The sequence below is a fragment of the Eschscholzia californica genome, unplaced genomic scaffold (genome assembly GCF_041429995.1).
Source record: "Eschscholzia californica isolate CP2 unplaced genomic scaffold, dmEscCali1.0.p SCAF_1, whole genome shotgun sequence".
NCBI lineage: Eukaryota > Viridiplantae > Streptophyta > Magnoliopsida > Ranunculales > Papaveraceae > Eschscholzia > Eschscholzia californica.
Window position 1 is genome coordinate 41,203,224 of NW_028238198.1, and position 21,664 is coordinate 41,224,887.

The window sequence follows — 21,664 nt, forward strand, 5'->3', positions numbered from 1 at the left end:
AAGAGTGACGTGCATTAAGTAAAACAATTCTAGAGATCTCTATTGGAGACAAGAAATAAATAAAATAAAATGTCTTTGCAATGGCACTTAGGAAGGAGAATCTTCAATGACAACTCGACTTCTAGAGTGTTTGTTAGACTGTCCCATTAGGGATGCTCTAAATTAGAGACACTCAATTTAACCATATAGGAAAGAATCTCAATCGAGACTTGACACATAAGTCAATTAGAGTTTTTTATTGGAGATGCTCTTAGATTGGAATACGAGAACCTTGAAAACCTAATTAAAGAACATAAATTATTAGTTGTTAAGTTGAATAGTTCTCGCTTTATATTGTTTGTCGTTGTTACTGTTGAAATTTCAAATAATGTTGAATAATGACAATGATCGCTTGATTGGAGACTGAGTTTGCCAACTCGATCCTTAAGGTTTGTGAAAATCTATTGCAGATGTGTTTTGATCAAGCTACTTTCGTTTTTCAAGTACAAATTGACATTCCTGTTAGGCGTTGCTCGTGGATCCAATTTGAAGATCTCAAATCTTCAATGTCAGTGCTGTTAGTTTGAGACTCGGAATTTGAGACATTACAATAACTCCGTGCCATAATGGCTCTCTGAAGGGTAGGCACCTCCTCTCAAAACCACCAGACATTTTGGGAGTAATTTGAATCCATTGCCCTTGGATTTTACTCTAAAGTCGCACGAACGAAACGATTCAAAATAGTACCCCGAGAGACCAAACGCATCATCTTGTGTTTGTTATCCTTCCCATGACACAAAAAATCTCACACTAACCTCTACTGCAATTACAACATACAGCCACAGGAAAAGATGAGACATTATCACATTAATATACTCGCTTTACAATTACACAATAAGAACTTCCCCTCAATCTTCCCATCTCCCACACATGTATAATCAATTCTATCACATTAATATACTCAGTCTTTTCATCTCCCACACATGTATAATCAATTCTATCACATTGATATACCACGGGTTTTACGGGGTTTTAGATCTGTCTCGCAGTCGAGATGATTTGGGACATTTGAGTCCCGCGACGGATAACCCACAGTCATTTGTCACCACACGTCCTAAGCTCGAAAAAGTAGGAAGATAAGTTTATGATTTTTTCTTCTTGAAAGGTGACATTGTGTTTGTGTCTCCAACCCAAGAGTCCAAGACCTAGCCAGTGGAAACCAACTTGGTAAATGAATATCGGAAAGCTTCTGACATGAAATTTTAATCTTTGACACACATTAATAACAATTAAAAGAAAAATAGAGAAAAAAACTGAAAATCCGCAGCTTATAGTTTTATAAACCTACCTAAATACCCTACAAACTTGTATATAAACTTAAAAAAGGAGAAAACAAGTGTATCCAAATAGCACAGATAGGAAGCATATTCTCCTAAAGGAGGGTTTTGATTATCACCTGAATGATTCTTCCAAGTAATAAAGATAGTATTGGAAAACAGAAACAGGCAAACCTCTTAGAAGGCAGAACTCGAACTGATTCGTTCTTCTTAATCAAGGAGATCTGACATTGCCGTCTTCTTAAAAGCATCGACCTGTGCCAACTGTGCTGCAACCATCTTGCTTGGGAATACATTATCGGCCTTCATCCTCTCTCTGAACCCGTAGGCTGGAGCTTTAGCATTAATATATGTCTGAAGAAGAGTTTGGTACTGACGCATTCTAGACACATAACCTGCTTGTCTCATTCGGTGAAACATTTTCTCGGCATTATGGATATCACCTCTTCTTGAGTATTGATACAGTATAGTCATGAAAGAATTAAACAATGGTCTGATCTTGCTATCTTGTTGAACTGCCTTCTGCAAAATCGAATCAGCTTTCTCAACTTCTCCAGCATCAACGTATAGTTTCACAAGAGCGTCCCAAGTGAATGCGTCTACACGGTATCCATCACTTGCCATACGTTTTGCTAGATCTTTGCCTTTTGTTAGTAACTTATGTTTTGCATAAACATGCAATAATACAGTGAAACACCTAGAGGAGAGTTTCTTCCATGTCTTGATCATCTTTTCAAAAATTTCTTCTGCCTTTTCTACTTTTCCCACTTTACCCCAAGCTTCTATGGCAGCTAAGCACTCTTCAATGCTAGGGTTCGACTCACAAACCTTCCAGATCCTTCCAACGTCATCTGCGTTTCCAAGGGACGCATATAGAGGGAGTAAAGATTTACATGCGAAACGATTTGCCTCCAGACTTTCCCCTTCTATCTCCTTCAACACCTCCTCCGCCTTTTCATTCAATCCTCCAAAGATGTAGTGTTTAGCCAATACAGTTTTGATATGCGTGTCTGGTTCAAACCCATCACTCTTCATGGTCTCCAGTAACTGTTCCATTCCTGCTATGTCATTCGACTGGCCTTTTGTGTCTATCAAGAGCCTATATGTGAAAAGCGTCGGTTTTATGTTTTCTTTCTCCATTAACAATAAGATATCAGCTATCTTCTTCTTGTCAAGTCTCTTATATAATAAGATTAATTGGTTGCAAGAAAAGGCTGTGACTGGAAAATCAAGGTCCCTCATTTTGTTGAACACTGCTTCTGCTTTTTTTATGGTATCACTAATGACACAATTAGCCAAGAGTGTCCTATAGACAACTTCCCCTTTGAATGACTTGGGAATCGAATCCAAATACTTCTCAGCAATTTGTAGACCTTTTAATTTAGCAATTAAGTCAATTCGAGAAGCATAATCTCGTTCCGTGAAGGTGAGCCGCTTAGTTGCCTCCAGCCACTGGGATAACTGCAAAGCAAAACTAGAAACTCAAACCAATATAAAAGTAAAGCAGTTCTCTGCATATGATAATTTCTTGACCAATAATCATATCTTTCACTTATACATCTCGAACCCCTTGAAAAATTAAATTATAACCCTATCATGGCATAGGGAAAAAAATGCAAAATCGGCTCATTTGAAGAAATAAACAGCAAGACCAACAGGGACCACTGGAAATCGGCTTACCGCGTGTCCATTATGCACTTGAATAGACCGGAGTTAAGTTTCAACCAAAGCTTCCAGGGTAAAAAGTAGTTCTCTTAAAATTAACAATACTAAATTAAATTAAGAAGCTAATTTGTCTTGCGTTTCTAGATGATAAATAAACTACAACTTCAACATGAAAAATAAGAATAAGAAGATGCTGAATGAACCAACTTAAATGAACCTATCGTGAAAACGTACCTGAAGTGCCTTTCCATACATACGACGCTTACGAAGATTGATCATGGCCAGTGAGATGTCCGAACGGTCCAATGAGTTCCCTTCCTCAACATACTTAGTGAGAGCACCACTAATATTCTGTGAAGGTGCAGCATATAGAACTTTGAATAAATTAGAAGGAGACCTTCTCTTTTGGGAATCATCTTGTTCTTCCCCAACCTTACCCGTCTCAACACCAGATAAATCTATCTCATTTTGGGCATCTTCATCTAAATCATCTTCAACTTCATCATCCGAAAGCTCTGGCTCAGAAACTAACTCATCATCATTCTCTTCTGCTACATTGGCCTCTTGAACAGTTTCAGAAGCAGGTGTTTCAAGTTCAGAAAACCCATCTTCCAAATCCTCATCATCCCCACTACTCTTTTCACCCGCTTGCGATGAAAGACCACGACTTGTAAAGCATTTTCCATTAAAAGATTGGATCTTGTGAATCCTCATCAATGGTGGAACGTATTCACCAGACGCAGGTCGGGTATCAAAGCAATAACTTCCTACATGTTGTGAATCTTTGCTTCGGATATCGGATGTAGTATACAAAGTTCGAGCAACTCCTACACGATATCCTTGGTTCCTGTGGTTTGGAACAAAGATTTATCAAAACTTCTACTAATAACATGAAAGAACTACCATTCATGACATTTTTATAGGATTGAAAGAGGTAATATTGTGAATAATCAGTTAGGGGAAACCCTTAAGTTCATGAGAATAACAGTACCATTTAGAACCAGTGAAATAGAAAAAGCAAGAAATGGATTAGGTTATGATTTACATCTCCTGAAGCAGCTCACACAAACACATAAAAATGAGTAGGAGAGAGAGAGAGAGAGAGAGAGAGAGAGAGAGAGAGAGATTGATAAGTTTCCAAAGTAGATGAAATTAGGGTTTGAACATGATTAGGTTAATCCTGCTAAAAAACACTGAAAAAAAAAAAACAGAGCACGAGAAATGAGTGACAAGAAGAGATTACCTGAGAGGATTCGCAGCTCTACGAAGTGCAAACATGATGATCAGAGATTCAGAGAAGTTTCGTGAAGGATTAGAAAGAGTTGTTCAAGAAGAGATGAGAACAGATCGTGTGAAAGAAGAAACCCTAATTTTTGTTCGGGCGCAAGAGAGACATCAGTTCAGGAGAAACCCATAAACCCTGATAACAACCAAAACCCTCCCTAGGTTCATTTCTTACAAGGGTGCCTCTATATAGGCGCACCCGAAAATTGCCCTTGGTGCACCTCAAAAGAGATTGACTCTAGTCAAAAGTATTTGACTGAAAACATATATAGGTGAACTTTTCTCTGGCTGGAGAGTGTGAAAAAGCAAGCATACTCTCGAATTCGAACCAATCCAAGAGCCAGGCCTCAGAATGTCCAGTCCGAATGTATGAACAGTCCATTCTGAGAGTGTCGGACTGTCTAGCTTGAGGGTCTCGGACTAGTTCAAGTCCGAGATGACTCGAATTTCAGATTTGAGGGAGTCAATTCCTACCACTAATCACTCGAAATCAATTTAAAATCGATGATGAACATTTTTTAAGAATTGAACCACTTCAAAAACTTTTCAAACACATGATTTAACGGTAAAATCATTAAAAAAAAAACGAATTTTTAGAACCAATTTCTGATAAGAAAAATAATCTTTTGAAGTTTATCTTTATTCTCTTTCTTCAATTAACAAACAATAGATGATGGCCATCGAAAAAACAAGAAGAAATTTAACAGCTTTAAATGATTTTGAAGAAAAAATAACAAAATAAATGGAAGAAGAAAAAGAAGTGTAGAGAATCCTCAGGGTGCCAATGGAAAAAAAGGAAAAGAAAGTACCGAGTGCCTAGAGAATAATGGGCCAAGAGCAAAAAGGCCGTGTGGGTGTATAGATGAATCCCCTGCTTAGCTCAAACCACAATTTTTCAGCAAAGGTTTTTACCAAACTATCCTCGTTCATGTCTCAAATTACTTCTGTATTGTGGGTTGATTCTTGTTTCCCCCTGCTTTGTGACCAGCTTTTCATTTGCCCCGCCCCCTCTTACTCTTAGTCCCTAGAGGCATACATGTTCCAATTTTCTTGGAGTATTTGTGTTCACCCTATTAAAGGTCGTGACTTGGGAAGATATCCGACTGATCTTACTCGAATTGATTTTGAGAAACTATCAGAAGGTGTAGAAAGTCCAACCACCAACTTGTCCTAGACCCCTTTCCACCCCCTCTTTTTTGTTGAAATGAAATCTGCATTGGATCACAAGGGACTGAAACTTTTGGCCAGTTATAGGTGAGAGAGGATGGTCGGAATTAAAGTCCAAATCTGCTCCCGATGCTTGCTCCTTGTACACTTGGCGATTATCTGTTAGTTTATTACATTTGCGACAAATATAGTGAAAAAGAGAATGAATGTTTGGTATCCTTGATGGTTGCTTTGGACTGCCATTGTATCTCCTCCTTTTACCTTATCAGGTGATGTATTGTGGTTGTCATATTTGATGATTAAGATGGCTGGTATTTTGTTGAATAGTCCACTTGATACAGATTAACATTATCCTTGCTTCACCTTCTTGCTTTTGAGCTTTCACCATTCATATTCTCGCTTAGATGAATTGGGAATTACTGTCGTGGATGACTAGGCATATGCTATGTATTCTCTCACAAATTTGAATGAAGCATCAAGACTCGGTTTATATTTTGGTGTTAGAGGTGGTGTGCAATGAGGGACCGGATTTGAGCTCTCATGCCTTCTTTCATTGTTTGATTTTTGATACATGTGATATTTGGGAATGAGAAGATTCGGTTAACCATGTAATAGTGGCAAATAGTGATTACCAATCCAATTTGGGGAAGCATTAAACTAGACTGGCTGTTTCGAATGAGGCTCTCCTTCGCCAAAACAGAGACAGGGAAAAAAGAAGGGGAGAAAAGGTAGAGAGATAGAGAGAGTGGGAGGGCAAGAAAGAGAGAAATAGTGGTGGAAAATGGGCCGAACCACCATGGTTAGGAAAGACAGAAACTAGAAATAAAGTACAGGAAATTCTAAAACTAAGAGTAACCACGCATAGTCATGTGGTAGCGCTTTTAACTTTGACGTCCAATATTAATGACACAAAGTTACCTCTTATAAGGCTGGCTCCAGTACATGCAAGAATCCGGTAAAGCAATTGCATACCCCTTCAGTACACGTTTTTGTTGCAATACGTTTTGGACTATTTTTTAGCACGTTTGGACTATTTTTTAGCACATGTATCCTTTATAATGCATATTCAATCGATACACCTACTCTTAGTATTCTATCTTCATAAATGAAAACCTTGTAGGTAAACTACTCGGAGCTTCTAAACTTCTACAATAAAAATTAAGATAGAGGATTCCAGTACGCTAAATTTGAAGTATTGGATCGCAAACCCACTCTATAAGGTAAGGGGAACAGGCAACCTTGTACGCAAGGGGGAGTAGATTATTCGGTAACATTGTTATGACATAAGGAGCCTATTGTGATTGTACGTTCGAAAGGCTAGCCTCATAATCGTCTTCTACTACTTGTAAATATGCTGGTAGACCTACAAGAAAACTGGTAAAAGATGAAGCAGAACCTACTAAAAATCAAGCTCCAAGTACAGATCAACGGATTCTCATTTATATGGGAGTTCTTTTTTGAAACTTTGAATTAATAGAGTTGTATTACTTTTTTCCCTTATGAATCATCTGAAACCTGACTGACATGAATCTTAATTGTTTAAATTCCTTACCTCTTGATTCTGAAACTAGAAAAACTTATACTACCGTTTTAAATTAGGCTAAGATGGTTTACAGAAATCAAAAGAAAAACAAGTACAGCCTCAATCCTCAAGCAGAAACATGAAAAGAAGTTAAGAATCAGGCAGAGTTTACTCTATTTGAAAAGGAAGAACAGTGAAAGTTACCGAACGATACTAGAGAATATATCTACATACGTGCTGGCCTCTGAATACATAACCGAACCCTCGTTTCCCATGTGAATAGTCCAATCAACCATCTCTGCCAGGCGAAGATAACGACTTGGTAGCAGCTAAATCCTCAGCCGAGACAGGCCTGTGTAGCTGCATACATGAAAAACCCTTGAATATTATATCGGTATTAACTAACTAATTACAAGTTGAATGTATATTATGGTATATCAGAATGCTGCTTTCTAAGCTAAATGCTTATAACTGTTGCCACCAAAAAGATAGAACGGGAAAAATAGGAAGAAATTGCAATGATCTACTTAGCCAACGAAATCCGTTTTTGTAGGTTCAACACCCCTGTGATTACAAATTAGGTAACATTACGGTTGAATAATAATCAAGCCATGATTTTCGACTTTTAACAAGATCAACCAAAACAATTAAAGATTTTAGGTCGAACACTTCTGATGAATTTCTAGCCAATTCGAAAAACCTAAGCTGGAGTAGGATGGCTTAAGTCATCAGACAGCTACTTTGTTCTTATCAGGATGTCATGATTATAAAATTGATCTGCAAATGTTTTGTGAACTTAAATACATCTATCGTATAAATCCGAGGTAATAATAAGCCATATGATTCTATTGATACAACAATTACAGAACAAAGTGGTGCTGGTTATTTGCCAAGAGTTGTAAATTTTCAAAAACAATAAACAAAAATGAATCAGAAAAATCGTGTCCACGAAAAGAATCTTGGTGTATGATTGTTGTAAACAGTTGTATGAATAGTTTTTTTGTTTTTTGCATTCATGGTTATACACAAATTGAACAAACACCTCAGAAAAATATTAGAGAGGCCAAACTTTATGCAAGAACAAACAAATCATATATCAAGCGCCATTTGGTTTATCGTTGGTGGTCATGACTCTTGAAGTTCGTTAACCTTAACTCATTATTGCAACCTTCTATATCAAATATTCAATAATATTTCTGCATGCATTTACGTAGCTTAGTGAATTGAGAAAACAAATTACCGCATTTGAGACTGGAAACCAGTGAAAAGAACGCATGAAAGTATCATCACGTGAAGGAAGAATATCATGATTCCAGTACGTTATGCTTTGAAATCCTGCAACTGCCTCCCAACAATTTGAATTCTCTTCAGAAATCCCAGAACTTTTCCTCTTATTTGTTGTCTTTTTCTTTCCTAAGACAAAACCTGAAAATTGGCATGAGTAAAATTAAAGTAGGAAGGAAAATCAGTATGATTAGTGTGTAACATAAGCAAGGGCAGTGTGATGCTTCAGGAGGTTCACGTGTCGAAACACCACAGAGATTAAACTTTGAAGAAATGTAACCTCTCCGAAAATTCATTGCTGAAGAAGTTTAAATGTATAAGGATCGTGAACCATATCGGTTTCTCTTTTACTCATCAAACTTTTGAAAGTGATTACTATAGCTTCGAATGTGGCATGGATCCTTTGAAACTACAACAATGATATTGAGAGAACCACCATGTGCAAGTTCAGATAGAAGGTTCACAATCAACAACCTAAAAGGTCAGAAAGCCCAACCAAATTAATACCTAGAGACCTTTGTGTGGGAACGAAAAGATCAGTAGGTACCGCGGAATGCGAGATATTTCTCCGACGGAGATAAGTTGGTCTAATTGCCCTACTTTGGCAGCTCTACCCAATTTCTACCTCTCACTTTTTCCTATGTCTGCGTATGTTGTAAATGCTATTGAGGCTAATATGAGGGATTTCTTGTGCCACGGGAAGGACACTGAAGATAAGATTCATTGGGTCTCGGCAGACACTACTTCTAAACTGGTTAGTTCGTGTGGCTTGGAAATGAAAATTTTAAAGGCAGCATATTGAAAACTTCTCCCAAAAATGACTTCGGTGATTTGGGAGGAGGTTTCATCCTTTCAGAGAACTATTATAGCAGAGAAAAATGATTCTCAATGGGGGGGGGACTGGGGTACCAAGAACATGTATGCCATATGGAGCTTTGGTGGGAATGTTTAAAGGGCATTTGGCTTTGGTAATGAGTAATGGTAGAATATTCAAATTTCGGAATGACGCTCATAAATTGATCTTTGAAGAAAATATTCTTCAAACTTATTTCTGTATTCGATAAACAAGATGTGGGTATAGATTGTTATGCTTCTTGCAGGAGGGGGTAATTGGGCTTTGGGAGGGAACATTAATGAATGGGAGCTAGTGGATTCAGGAGTGCTTTTGGGATATATATATATATATATATATATATATATATGCTTGGTCAGGTGGCTTTATCAAGATCTTTTTTGAAACTTTGAATGAATTGATAAGTAAAAAAATATTACAAGATAACTTGGATTGTTATGCTATATCATCATAGCTTTCCACTTGTGAACCAAGTCATAATACGATGTAGACTTGGCCCATATCGAGTTTCAACTCCAATGGAATATTAAACCTTTTACATATTCATCGATGCGAAAGATTACAAGCTGATAATGTCATCAACAAAATTTCCATGCTAATTGATCTCTTTGAGCTTTATAATTGTCACAAATTCACATGAATCATGATGGTAGTATTTGATATTCTTTTATTCAGATTTATGTATATCTATGATGAATCGATGCAGTTTTTATCTCTTCAACAAAACTAGATCTAAACTAAAGTCTTCTTTTTTCGCAAAAAAAGAAAGATATTTTACGGTTCATTGTGTTTGAAGCAGGTTGTTTTTAGCTAAATCAAATGGTACCCAAAATTCCTAACAAACTCACTAACCTCAGAATCCCTCATTTGAAACTCAACATTCAAAAGGTCCATTTAATTGGATGTTCACTTTATATGTAACTCAAAGTTTGAGAAATACCATGAAATTGGGAAATAGGAACATATCAAAATGCATTCCTTTAAGTGAAAAACTCTACATGGAGTGGACATACCAGAATACCCGGGTGGAAGAGGAATCGTCGCTCCCTGCAATTTCCTTCCTCTAAAGTAAGTTTCCTCCAGGCTTAGACCTCCCTCAACTTCAATACCTATTAAAAAAAAATTGCAGGATTCAAAAGAGTTGGAGATAGATACATATACATATACATATATATAGGGAGAGAGAGAGAGAGCTAACCGGAGTTATTGGATTTGAAGTACTGAGAAACAGCGGATGGACCGTTATGTTTGATTGAGCAAGGTAGCTGGTGAACTTTACCAGTTAAATCCACAACTGGTTCTCTTCCTGGGAAAAGATCAATGCTTCCTACTATTCCCTCGTTGAAACCATTTTGATTTAACTCTAAACCATTGTTGTCTCTCTCCATATTGAGCTTCAGACGAACAGCAAATTACGTAAACCCTAATTTAACTTCTCTGGCTTGGCGTCCGAATTTGGGTTTAAACAGTAGAAGTCCCAACTAGAGCATATCAAATTCTTCACATGAATAGATGGTAGTTGAGGGTTGAAAAAAAAAACCAGAGCATATCAAAAGCAAAAGTCTCTATAAGCTCTAACTTGTATTCTCTGTAGGTAAGGGGAAGGACAGGGAATTCCTCATGCCAAATTAACCATCTTTCTTTTGGTTCCTGTTGTTTGGAACAAAGATTTATCAGAACTTTTAATCAACAATCAAAACCCTATCATAACATTTATATAAGAATAAAAGGAGGTATATTGTGAATGATCAGTAAGGGGGGAAACTATTAAGCTCATTCAAATAGCAAGGCCAATTCTAAACAGTAAAATACAGAAATAAAAGAGATGCCCCCAAACTAGATGAATTAGGGTTTCAACATGCTTATCTTAATCCTACTAAAAAGCTGAAACAAAACAGAGCAGAAGAAATAGTTAGTATGTGAGTACCTGAGAGGATTCGCAGCTCTATGAAGTGCAAACATAATGATCAGAGAATTAGAGAGGTTTCTTGAAGGAATCAGAATGAGTTGTTGAAGTAAAAGATGACAACAGATCGTGTGATAGAATAAACCCTAATTTCTGTTCGTGCGCAAGAGAGACATCAGTTCAGGAGAAACCTATAAACCCTCGTAACAATCAAAACCCTCCCTAGATTCATTTGTGAAGGCGCAATAACTGAAACCCCCGCCTTTTCATAATACACTCAACCCCCACCTTTTATTTATAATTACTGAAACTCATACCTTTTCGTAAATTCCATCAGATTTAACAGAATTATGCCGTTAGGGAGAGTTTATTTACTGAAAAACCCATTTGTTAAACAACCCCACCTTTTCTAACACCAAATACCCTGGGGCGCCTTCGACCAAATACGTTGTGGCGTTTATAACCTGAGTTATATTCTCCATTTGACTAGCAGGTTGAAATCGAAGGAAACCAGGCAAAAACGTAACGCCCACCAGTACTCTCGCTCTCTCTCTCCATTCAATTTGTGTGTAACCCCATGAAAGCATCTCTCCATTCGGTTTGTGTGAAACCCTACTAGGTACTACTCTCTCTCTTTCTCGGTTTTGGGTTTGTTAGGATAAGCTAGGGTTTTAATATATAGGATAAGCTGCTGCGTTTTTTTTTTCTCTCTCTCCATTCGAACTCGAACTATGACTGTTTTAATGGAGTAATTTCTAACATAGGGTACTTCATAGACACAGGTATAGGAAATTGGAACTCCATTGAACAAGTTATTTTTATTTTCTTGATTTGCCTAAAATGTAATGATTTGTTTGAATTACCTCTGTTTAGAACTCCATTGAATCAGTAAATTGATGCTTGATGTTGGTGAAATTTGCTTGATTTTGGTGAAATTTGCTTGATTTGCCTAAAATATATTGTTTTTTTTAATCATCTCTGTTTAGAACTCAAGTGAATGAGTAAATTGATGCTTCATTTTGCTGAATTATAGCTCATATCAGTAAATCATAGCTCTTGAGGGACAAACCAATGAGTTCGATAAACAAAATGTAAGTTTTTTTTATTTGTGATGTAAGTTTATTCATGTGAGAAGATGTTTATTAACATACTTGACTAACAGGAACCCAATTGGGGGTAAAGGTACTCGTAAACGAATGGCTGAAACACCTCCCCCACCACCAAGTAATCGATTTTGTTCACCTTCTCCAATTTCATCACGAGCATCTGACAAGGATAACTGTAAGGCAAAAGCGTCCATGAATGGCCCCCAAGTGTTTGTTAAACAAATAACAGGAGATGGAGGGTCCAACAGCAACAACTTTACATTTAACTTTTAAATTTTGTGGTATTTATGGTAGTTTTTGGTTGAATGGGTGTTAGTTTTTTATCAGATGGATGTTTGTGAAATGGATGGATGTTAGATTTTAAAGAAATTGATGTTAGTTTAATGATTGGAATGGTATGTACTCTTTTTTATGAAATATCATCTTTTTTAATAAGAACACACATACAAATAAGAACTACAACTACTAAAAGACATAAAATGAAATTACAAGTACTAGAAAACATAACTACCATAATAGACATTAAAACCTAAATTTAAGTTTTTGTGCAACTCCTTCGCATATATCATCTAACGTGATGTCTAATTTTGACTTGCTTTTCTTCGATATAACATCGGACAACCAGATAAATTTGTCACATTCTAAACATTTCAAAAATGGAATGCCATCGTTGGGAACTTTCTGTGAAAACTTCATCTTACCTTTACATCCGTTTTTCTCACATGGATATAAATTCCAAGGACAATTCTTGAGAAAATAGTTTTGTTCCCCACAACCATGACAACCACTTTGAAATATCGATTTTTTTGACGGAGACGATGAAGTAACTTTTTTGAGTTCATTCTTGAACCACCAAAATCCACCGCATTCTGGAAATTGGCAAGTAAGAAATTTTTCACCAAATGAATTAGGTTTGCCGGATACTATCATTTTCCTAATTCCATTGCAATTGTCGTTTGTGCATCTTGAATACTTCTATGAACAATCTAGTACCGAATGTCCGTATTGATCGCAAAGTTGACAAATAACCTAAACATAGTAAATATTGTAAAATCAGTAATTATATAAATCAATCAAAAGAACTAGAGTAAAAAAACTACCTATTGTGGTGATCTTGCATTTTGATACACATTTGATGAACTTGAAGAAGTCATTAAATAACTAAAGTAAAACTTGTTGATTGAAGGGGTGATGTTTGTAGGGTGGTTTCAAACTTGGGTTTAAATAGAAAAAAATTACATAACAATGAGCCAAAAACGGTCAAAAGGTGGTCAAAAGGTGGGGGTTTTAGTAAATGTATTATGAAAAGGTGGGGGATTTAGTAAGAGCCCAAGTATGTTTAGAAAAGGTGGGGGTTTCAGTAAGTGTATTATGAAAAAGTGAGATTTTAGTAAGTGTATTATGAAAAGGTGGGGGTTTTAGTAAGAGGGCAACAAAGTAATATTGAAAAATTAAAAGTTAAATCTGATGGAATTTACAAAAAGGTGGGATTTCAGTAATTATAAATAAAAGGTGGGGGTTTCAGTAATGTGTATTATGAAAAGGTGGGAGTTTCAGTAAATTCCCCATTTCTTAACAGGGTGGCCTCAGACAAGTCAACATGACCCGCCTCTGTACTTGAATCGCTTGTGAGAGAAATAATGATTTCTGTACTTGAATCGCTTGTGAGAGAAAGAATGATTTCTCTCTCCACGTGAATGAACATGTGAGAAGAGAGAGAAATCATTGTTTCTATCACAGGATGTTCAATTGGGAGTCCCAAGAGGAGAGTTGAGTATACTTTTCGCTCTGCAAAAACACCAATTTTTTTTTTTGTGTTGCACCTCAAAAGGGATCGACGGAACTTAAATCATTTTGGCTGAAAAAATAGGTGAATTTTTGTCGAACTGGAGAGTGTGAAGAGTATGCGTAATCTCAGATTCGAACCAGTTTGAGAGCCAAAGTCAGGCCTCGGAATGTCGAGTCTAAGGGTGATACAATTTCTAGAAAAGCTCATGCTACAATTATTTTGAATGAGTGATTTGGGGAAACAAAAATATTTTATCCAGAAAAAAATAGTTACTCTTTTGTTTCTCCCAAACACCTGCCACCTCTTTTTCACTTCACTATGTCAAGATTGTCGTCAGACTTCCATCATTGGTGACTAAAAAAAATATTCTTCTTCTTCTATCCTTCCACTACGACTCCCGCTCGTCGACGCCATCTCTAATTCTCTCTTTCTTCTCCTTTTCCTCCTCTCGCTCTATCTCTATTTCTTCTCCTCCTCCCTCTCCGTGAGAGTGTTTGTTTTTTTTTTGTTTTTTTTTTGAGAATTCGACTACGGTCTACGTTAGTCGTTACAAGGCATTGATGCATCATGGAGATGTAATGAGCACGATAACCGCCAAAATTAAACTGAGACAGAAAGAGGCCTGAAGCCCGTCAACGAAGAGGTCTAAAGCCCGACAAATTATTACATTATTCATAGCCTAAATTACATAGGATAAATCTTGATGACAACTGCTTCCACCGAGATTCGATCCCACGACCTCATGGTCTTAAGAGGGGTGTCCAACCGTTACACCAAGAGAGTGCTTGTTTTTAATAGGGTCGTTTTTAACAATTTTCTAGAAATTGATGAACATTTTTAACCAAAAGGCGCCAATAACACAAATGCCTTGTGTTTAAAACTTTTTTTTGAGTTAGTTCTTTAGGATCAAACACTGATTTTCTACTCTTTAACAAAAAAAAACACTCGTTTTCTACATTCAACAAAAGAAAAAAATCTGATTTCTAGGACCATACAAGCTTGTTATAGAGCAAACACACACACACACACATATATGTATATATTATACTCGGATTGAGGTAAAACTATACCTCTAGGCTCTGGCTGTCATTTTTTGAAATATGCAAACTTACAAAAATTCTAACAATGTTTAAGATAACATCACAGTCAAGAAATATAAAATGAAATTATTGAAAATAGATCACCTTCCTTATTATCAAACTAAGTTCAATTAAACTGTAGCTAGCTTACTCAAAATAAAAGAAACAAAATTCCCAAGTCTATCTCTCCCATTATTGTGAAACTCATCAATGTACTTAACTTACCCAAACCCTAACCCTAACCCTAATTTTAATTATCTCCTGTGTATACATGAGAAATCAACTCACTCATTGAATCATTTGATATCAATTAATCAACTACTTAAACACAAAAAAGAAGAACAATACTAAGTACTACTTAATGATGTGAAACCCACTTTAAGTTGATTATTAGAATAGATGTCGTAGACCAAGATTTGAATCTTACTGTTCTAAAGAAAAAGTACTAATTAATCATCTACCCTTTTCCTGGTATAATCTTTTCTTGCTGCAAAGAGGCACCCCAAAGAGTTTGATAGTACTAATATTGTTGGATTCAGTTTCTTTATCTACTTTCATAGAACAACTACTAGGCGAAAGATCATTGAATGCCTTGAAGTTATTGAACCCATTTTGAAGATCAGAATGATGACCACTATTGTGATTCATTATCTCAATATTGATCTTTGGTAATCCAGATGATGATGAAGATGGTACTTGTTTGACATGATTTTGAAGAAAATAGATAATGTCATTGTATAGTTTCTTCATGTGTGTTAATTCTGATATTAACATGAAATTCCTTCGTTTGAGTTGCCGATTATCTTCGGTAAGAGCCGATAAGTAATCGGATTCAGATGATAATGATGACCCATTATTAGTATTTTCTTGATGTTGATAGAGATGATGTTCTTGTTGGTTGAGAAAATGTAGTGATGGTGATGATAATGGATGATCATGAATATTGTAGTTTAGATGGTAAGATGAAGTAGTAATAGTTTTTCTTCTATGGATCTCAGATAACAAATGCTTTTCTCCTTTTTTGAATAAATCATTTGCAAACTCCCATCTATCTGTTACTATCTTCTTAAACCCCTGCCATCAAATATCAAGAAATGAGCAAAAAGAAACAAGAAAGTTAGAGAAAGAGAGAGAGAGAGAGAGAGAGAGAGAGAGAGAGAGAGAGAGAGAGAGAGAGAGTTACATAAGTATTGAGCTGCCTAACAAAGCTTGAAAAGTTATTGTGTTTGAAGTAGTTAGGGAGTAAATCTCTAGCAAATTCAGGAGGTCTCCAAACAATAAAGGTAGTTGAATCTTCACCCCAAGAAACAATATGATCTGTTTTTTTGTCATCTACAAGTTGATATGTCTTAGTCAAGAATGGTGCTGGTACTACTGTTCTGTTTGGATCTAATATTCCCATCTGATCATCATCACTATATGATCTCTGATCCACCATGAACCCACTTGCAGCTGCCATACCCAAATACTATGCTAGTAGTATACCACAAGAACAAGAAGAAGAAGATAAATTAATTTCTACTACTCATCACACTCAACTACTCTCACTTACCAACCATTTATGTAGAAGAATTTGGTTCAAGGGTATATCTCACTTTCTCTCTCTAGCTAGATACCATTCTCTCTCTCTCTCTCTAGCCTAGCTCTACTACTTACTAGTACTACCACTACATCTCTCTCTTCTGTCTCTGAAAGGTTTCTAACTTTGAGTGGGAGAAACATTGACCATGTCAGAGTAAAATATTTGAAGCTTTCTAGGTTTACTAAAATTGAGATCCAATCAGCAATTAATTAGCTATTGATTGTTCTTTCTGATGGTTGTTGTTGTCCTAATGAGTACAGGCTTTGGTTTTTTAAATCTCTATCTTAATCTTTTTTTAGTTACAATTTTATTGCATTTTTCAAGTTAAGGGGATGTTTGTTATTCTTACACATCACATAATTCTTATTTAATGCTAAAGATTAGCCACAACCCTATTTGTAAGAATAGTCCTACATGAGAGAATGGGTATCCAGCAATCAAGAATATAATGTCTAGGTCCTCTCCACTCATTGTCAATTGATTTTGAGTTGGATGACCACAAACTTAACATGGTATTAGAGTTAGGCCCACACGTGATAGGCTTAAAAGCCACACACTCCACGTCACTCGTAAAGCAAAAACACACACGTGTTAGGCTCAAAGAACCCCCTCTCCCCTTCATTGCCAATTGGTTTTGAGTTGGATGATCACAAACTTAACACTATTATGTTCCACTTCATCAGATCTATATATAATGTGTACAACATGTCAACGACATATTTAGCTTGTAGATGTTCATTGATTTGGTAATTGAAGTAACTCAGTTACCGAACCACAATGCTCAAACCTAAAAATATATCATTTAACATCAAATAGAAAATTCATGACAGGGAAAAAAAATATTATGATATCTAGCCTCATTTTCAATACTAGAACATTGTGTAACAGTACTTTAGTTTCCGTATTAAAATTTAAACAAATTAAATTATTTTATATTGATTATTTGTTAAATTTTTTAAATATATGATATCTAGCCTCAGACGGAACGAACCAACCGTAATGGTTTGGTTAAAACCGTCTGGATTGGTTTGGTAAATTTAGATTGGACGATTCGGATAATATTTAAAAACCCTCAATATAGACAATACGATTACATATGATTAACCCTAAATGCGCTGATAATTATTTTTGACAACAAGCAGGTCATTACAACTATGCTTAAATTTTTATAACTTAGAAGGTATAGTTTAAGTAAGAATGATGCTTGATCATGCAAAAGTTTTGGTGTTAAATATGACAATCGACATCCGTATTCAACGACTGGCTTTCACAAACCTTTTCTTTCTTCATGAACCAAGTGAAATCCGACGGTTGGATCAGGTTTTCGGAAGATTTTCCACTTATTTTTACATGAGTAAACCGCAATCCTTATCGAACTTACTTCGGATCGGGTACACAACTACTAAACTAAAACTTCTTAGTACTATCTTTTGTTTCTAGTGATTTAGAGGGCACACAACCACTGGAATACAACTCATGTGACATTATGTGGCGACCTTTACACATTTTGATTCTTCTTTGACACACAAAACGGACATTACTACAAGATTTGACAATTTTGATTGACCCCTATTTTTGTGAAAATCATTGGATCATTGAGATTGCCACATTGCAGTGCCTAGCTTGCCGCAATATTACTCACTTGTTCCTGCTAAGATTTCTTTGTGTTTTGGATACTTCTGTAACTTAAGAGAAACGGTCTAACCCTGTGTAGCAACCAATCAGATATAATTCCCGTCTACGACATTGACAATTCAGTATCAATACAAAGACGCTAAAATTTTATCAAATTGTAACCACCAATGTTGCACGTATTTTTGTTGTTGGTCTATAACAAAATTATCGAATACAAGTCAAAAAAAATTATAGATGATTAGTTTATTTTTCTCGAAACTACTGAATTTATCTTCTATTTGTATTTAAAAATTACAAATTAATCGAGATTTGCACAAACTGGTCCATATTACAAGGAGGAGTGGAACATAAAACATGAATCTTCGAGTACAATTTAACACGACATCCATTGTGGTCCTACTAATTTAGTTTACTCTTTTCAAGAGTTGTATTTGGAACATTCTTCTACTTTATTGATTAAAAGGCATCTTTAAGTGTTTCTTTTTCATTTCAATGAAGAGATCAAGGCAGTCCCGTGACTTGTAAATGGGGAAAGGCATTTTAGTGGGGAAGGGATAATTTAATAATTCTCTGTTAAAATTACTTTTCTTATGAAACTTCCTTTTCTTTTTCGTCTTCTGTCGTTTATATGTGGGGTTAGTAATAGTTAGAGTTGGCCCCTTTCAAACTTTGGTTAAAAAAACATCTTTGAAGGGAAAAAAAGTTTAGGTTCTCCATCACGCCAACCTATTTGCTCGAGGGAACTCGTCTAGAGTCATTTACTCCAATCAATTTAATTTGACTGCGCTCTATAGGCACCATTTCTTCGGACGACGGTCCTACATACGAGATGTTGTTTCCTATTCATCTTTTGACCACACCCAAGTCCTGTTAGAGCGGGGTCTTTAGACCTTTTTCAGGCTCTGACAATAAATGTAACAAAAAAGAGAAAACTTAGAATATAAAGTACATGTCATCACAAAATTTGGCAAAAAATAGTTCTAAGTCATTTTAGAAGCTATCATCTTTACAAGACCATTTTAGTAAGTTGGCTATCTTTAGAGGGCCACATGGAATTAAACCCTTCACTAAATTATGAGGTTAATTCTCATCGACCCCATAGCATGACCGCCTCGTTTGTTAGGTTCTCATGGTTTGACCAATAAAAATTACTGTATTTTATTACAATTATTTCTTGAAATGCTTTCCTTTCATGTTTAGTGTTTGTTTGTACTTAACACCTAACATTTGTTACTAAAGCTACTAAAAGAAGTAAGAGAAGGGACACTGAGTCAGAGGTTTATCGAAAATCTTCAAAAAAATTCACGTAATCTTCGTAGAATTGGAACATCTAAAGCTGTAGATTTAACATATCAAATTGACTAGGCAACATAATACATGATCATATGAAAGTTAATTACTCACTGAAGCCATATTTGAACTTAGAGCAAGAATGATAACTATGACATAATTTTCATTTTTCTTTCTTACGTTGTGCTTTAATTTTTTTACTTACCAAAACCGCTTACTATATTGTACAATTTATCCTTTTTAGTTAGTTAAGGTATTAAATGTTTGATATCTTATAAATCGAATCACTAGGGGATTAAGACACATTCTTCCTTATAACGTACCGATTTGTTGTTGAGTTAGACCTGATAAGCTAGTATTTCATCGCTCCCGATTGTCATTATTGTTTGAATTCTTTGTAGTATACTAGTATTGGTGGAGTTTTTGAATGTTAGTATCGATTTTACTTTTTTAACAAAAAAAAAATAGTATCTATTTTACTTCTTTGAGACTCTAAACCCTGTATTTGACTTTAATGTTGAATGCACATAATTATTTAATATATTAAGCAGATATACATTTATTTTCTTTCAATGATTTTTATTTATTATGTGCTCTTTTTTCAGTGTGTAGCAATGTTGTTATATGAAGAGAATGTTGTTTGGATGTGAAGATTTTAAGCGGGAACAACGACTGTTGATTCAGTTTTTCGTATATAGCCATACAGGCTGCTAACTAATATGGTAGTTAGTTGACATATAAATATCACTTCGTGCTACTCAAACATGGCCTGAATCTTGGTTGAGTGGTAAGATCTAAAGGTGAATTCAGGAGGGTACTAGGGGTCACGGGTTCAATTGCCATAGCCCTTTTTGTTCGATTTTAGGATTTTCTAACTTTAGAAAGACTAGTTTATAGATATATACTAATTAATCTTCAAATCTCATGATTTCCTTTTTCAACAATTTTTTCTATAAATCTATAACTACTTATTAAGAAGTTCTAAAATTTCAGTTCCTTTTGTATAAATCATTATCTTTTTCTCTCAATACAAGAGTGTCTACCAAGACCATGAGACTTCAAAAACTGGTGTAACTTGTGGCAATTGCTACAGTTGAGAGATCATTTTCAGCAATGAACATTATTAAAAGTCAACTGCGCAATTGAGTGATAGTATGCTTGTATACATTGAGAATGATATATCTATGAAGATTGATAACGAGACAATTATGAAGAACTTCCAAACAATGGAAAATCGTAGAGGTCAATTATGAATGTATGGATTGTAAAAGTATGAAATTTGTCTAAAATATTAAGTTTTTGAGTCTCTTGGTAACAATTATTTGTGGTTATTAATTTTAGGAAAAAAATATTATTATTTGCTTAAATTTCTGTGATTGTAATATTTGCTAGGATTTTTTTTTGACTTCTCTCAAAAAAATCCTGGATACGCCACTGGGCCAGATGCACATGCTATACTTAGTATATCAAAAAAACATAACTTTCCAAAGCTAACAAGGGGAAAAAATTGTTTATCACTCAATGAAATAAATATATTCAATCTCTTCAACAAAAAATGTTCGTCTAAATACCAATCCCGTATGAATTTCTAAGGGCCAATTATTACTTCATTCCTAATGAGAAGACTTCACTGCCCCTTCTCCTCTTTAAAATTCCTCATACATGTATCGAAGGTGGCTTGTAACCAAGATACATTGTAGGTAAATGGGTGCAGAAAAATCTAGTGCGTAACATAGACTTTTGGACAATAAAACTCCTAAAAATGTTCATGGTGTTGGAGACGATTCTTGATAGGATGGAATGAAAACAAAAAGTTGAAGTGGTGTGTGGCACCGATTGGGGGTACAGTCAAGCTTAATTTATTGAAAATAGTCCTTACATACAAATTTTAGAGTTGATGTGATGGTTTCCGACTTTCTTATAGATGAATAATGGATCATAGCAGATCATCTATAATCTTTTATTCATGAACTATGTTTGGCTCACTTAAAAAGACTTCATCGGTGGGACTGGAAAAAGATGAAATAGCCTGGTGAGCCTCTATATCAGGTATATAGAATATGAAAGACACTTATACTTTTGTTCGAGGGAGCCATCAATCGGTTCCAAGGGCAAACTTAGTCTGGAGTTTGCCTTGGTGATGAGGTTCTTAAGATGATTAATGACGATTACAGTGATATAGTGGA

At 35.6% G+C, this 21,664-nt stretch overlaps 3 protein-coding genes and 1 long non-coding RNA gene across 6 annotated transcripts; 1 reads left to right on the plus strand and 3 right to left on the minus strand.

Moving 5' to 3' along the window:
• Window positions 1-817: 817 nt before the first annotated feature.
• LOC147566877 (pentatricopeptide repeat-containing protein At1g80270, mitochondrial-like) lies at window positions 818-5,029 on the minus strand. 3 transcript variants are annotated; one of them, XM_086653434.1, is made up of 4 exons: window positions 4,225-5,029; window positions 3,216-3,828; window positions 1,491-2,777; window positions 818-1,184 (listed from the first exon to the last, which is right to left on the minus strand). In XM_086653434.1, exons 1-3 carry the CDS (start codon window positions 4,257-4,259, stop codon window positions 1,527-1,529), a joined length of 1,899 nt encoding a protein of 632 aa, XP_086509560.1. In that variant the 5' UTR covers window positions 4,260-5,029; the 3' UTR covers window positions 818-1,184; window positions 1,491-1,526. The 3 variants fall into 3 exon arrangements, with proteins under 3 accessions (XP_086509560.1, XP_086509559.1, XP_086509561.1); XM_086653433.1 differs by lacking the exon at window positions 818-1,184 and having other exon boundaries at window positions 1,193-2,777; XM_086653435.1 differs by lacking the exon at window positions 818-1,184 and having other exon boundaries at window positions 1,193-2,777; window positions 3,973-4,366.
• Window positions 5,030-6,967: 1,938 nt separating this feature from the next.
• Window positions 6,968-11,264, minus strand: LOC147566878 (ribonuclease H2 subunit C-like protein). The gene is made up of 6 exons (XM_086653436.1): window positions 11,019-11,264; window positions 10,671-10,741; window positions 10,290-10,572; window positions 10,105-10,200; window positions 8,195-8,379; window positions 6,968-7,314 (listed from the first exon to the last, which is right to left on the minus strand). Exons 3-6 carry the CDS (start codon window positions 10,477-10,479, stop codon window positions 7,243-7,245), a joined length of 543 nt encoding a protein of 180 aa, XP_086509562.1. The 5' UTR covers window positions 10,480-10,572; window positions 10,671-10,741; window positions 11,019-11,264; the 3' UTR covers window positions 6,968-7,242.
• Window positions 11,265-11,991: 727 nt separating this feature from the next.
• On the plus strand, window positions 11,992-12,541 carry LOC147566879 (uncharacterized). Its single transcript, XR_015237502.1, has 2 exons — window positions 11,992-12,088; window positions 12,160-12,541. It is a non-coding gene; the product is annotated as an uncharacterized LOC147566879 (long non-coding RNA).
• A 2,517-nt stretch (window positions 12,542-15,058) lies between these two features.
• LOC147566880 (heat stress transcription factor B-4-like) lies at window positions 15,059-16,703 on the minus strand. Its single transcript, XM_086668714.1, has 2 exons — window positions 16,155-16,703; window positions 15,059-16,045 (listed from the first exon to the last, which is right to left on the minus strand). Exons 1-2 carry the CDS (start codon window positions 16,428-16,430, stop codon window positions 15,425-15,427), a joined length of 897 nt encoding a protein of 298 aa, XP_086524840.1. The 5' UTR covers window positions 16,431-16,703; the 3' UTR covers window positions 15,059-15,424.
• Between the last annotated feature and the right edge of the window lie 4,961 nt (window positions 16,704-21,664).

Coding starts and splice junctions, on each gene's coding strand:
- LOC147566877 (XM_086653434.1), bottom strand. CDS start 4,259: ATGTTTGCACTTCGTAGAGCTGCGAATCCTCTCAG. Junction 3,829..4,224: donor AGAGCTGCGAATCCTCTCAG/GTAATCTCTTCT, acceptor TCCAAACCACAG/GAACCAAGGATATCGTGTAG. Junction 2,778..3,215: donor TGTATGGAAAGGCACTTCAG/GTACGTTTTCAC, acceptor TTTGCTTTGCAG/TTATCCCAGTGGCTGGAGGC.
- LOC147566880 (XM_086668714.1), bottom strand. CDS start 16,430: ATGGCAGCTGCAAGTGGGTTCATGGTGGATCAGAGATCATATAGTGAT. Junction 16,046..16,154: donor TTAGGCAGCTCAATACTTAT/GTAACTCTCTCT, acceptor ATTTGATGGCAG/GGGTTTAAGAAGATAGTAAC.
- LOC147566878 (XM_086653436.1), bottom strand. CDS start 10,479: ATGGAGAGAGACAACAATGGTTTAGAGTTAAATCAAAATGGTTTCAAC. Junction 10,201..10,289: donor CTTCAAATCCAATAACTCCG/GTTAGCTCTCTC, acceptor TTTTTTTAATAG/GTATTGAAGTTGAGGGAGGT. Junction 7,315..8,194: donor GGTTTCCAGTCTCAAATGCG/GTAATTTGTTTT, acceptor TCATGTATGCAG/CTACACAGGCCTGTCTCGGC.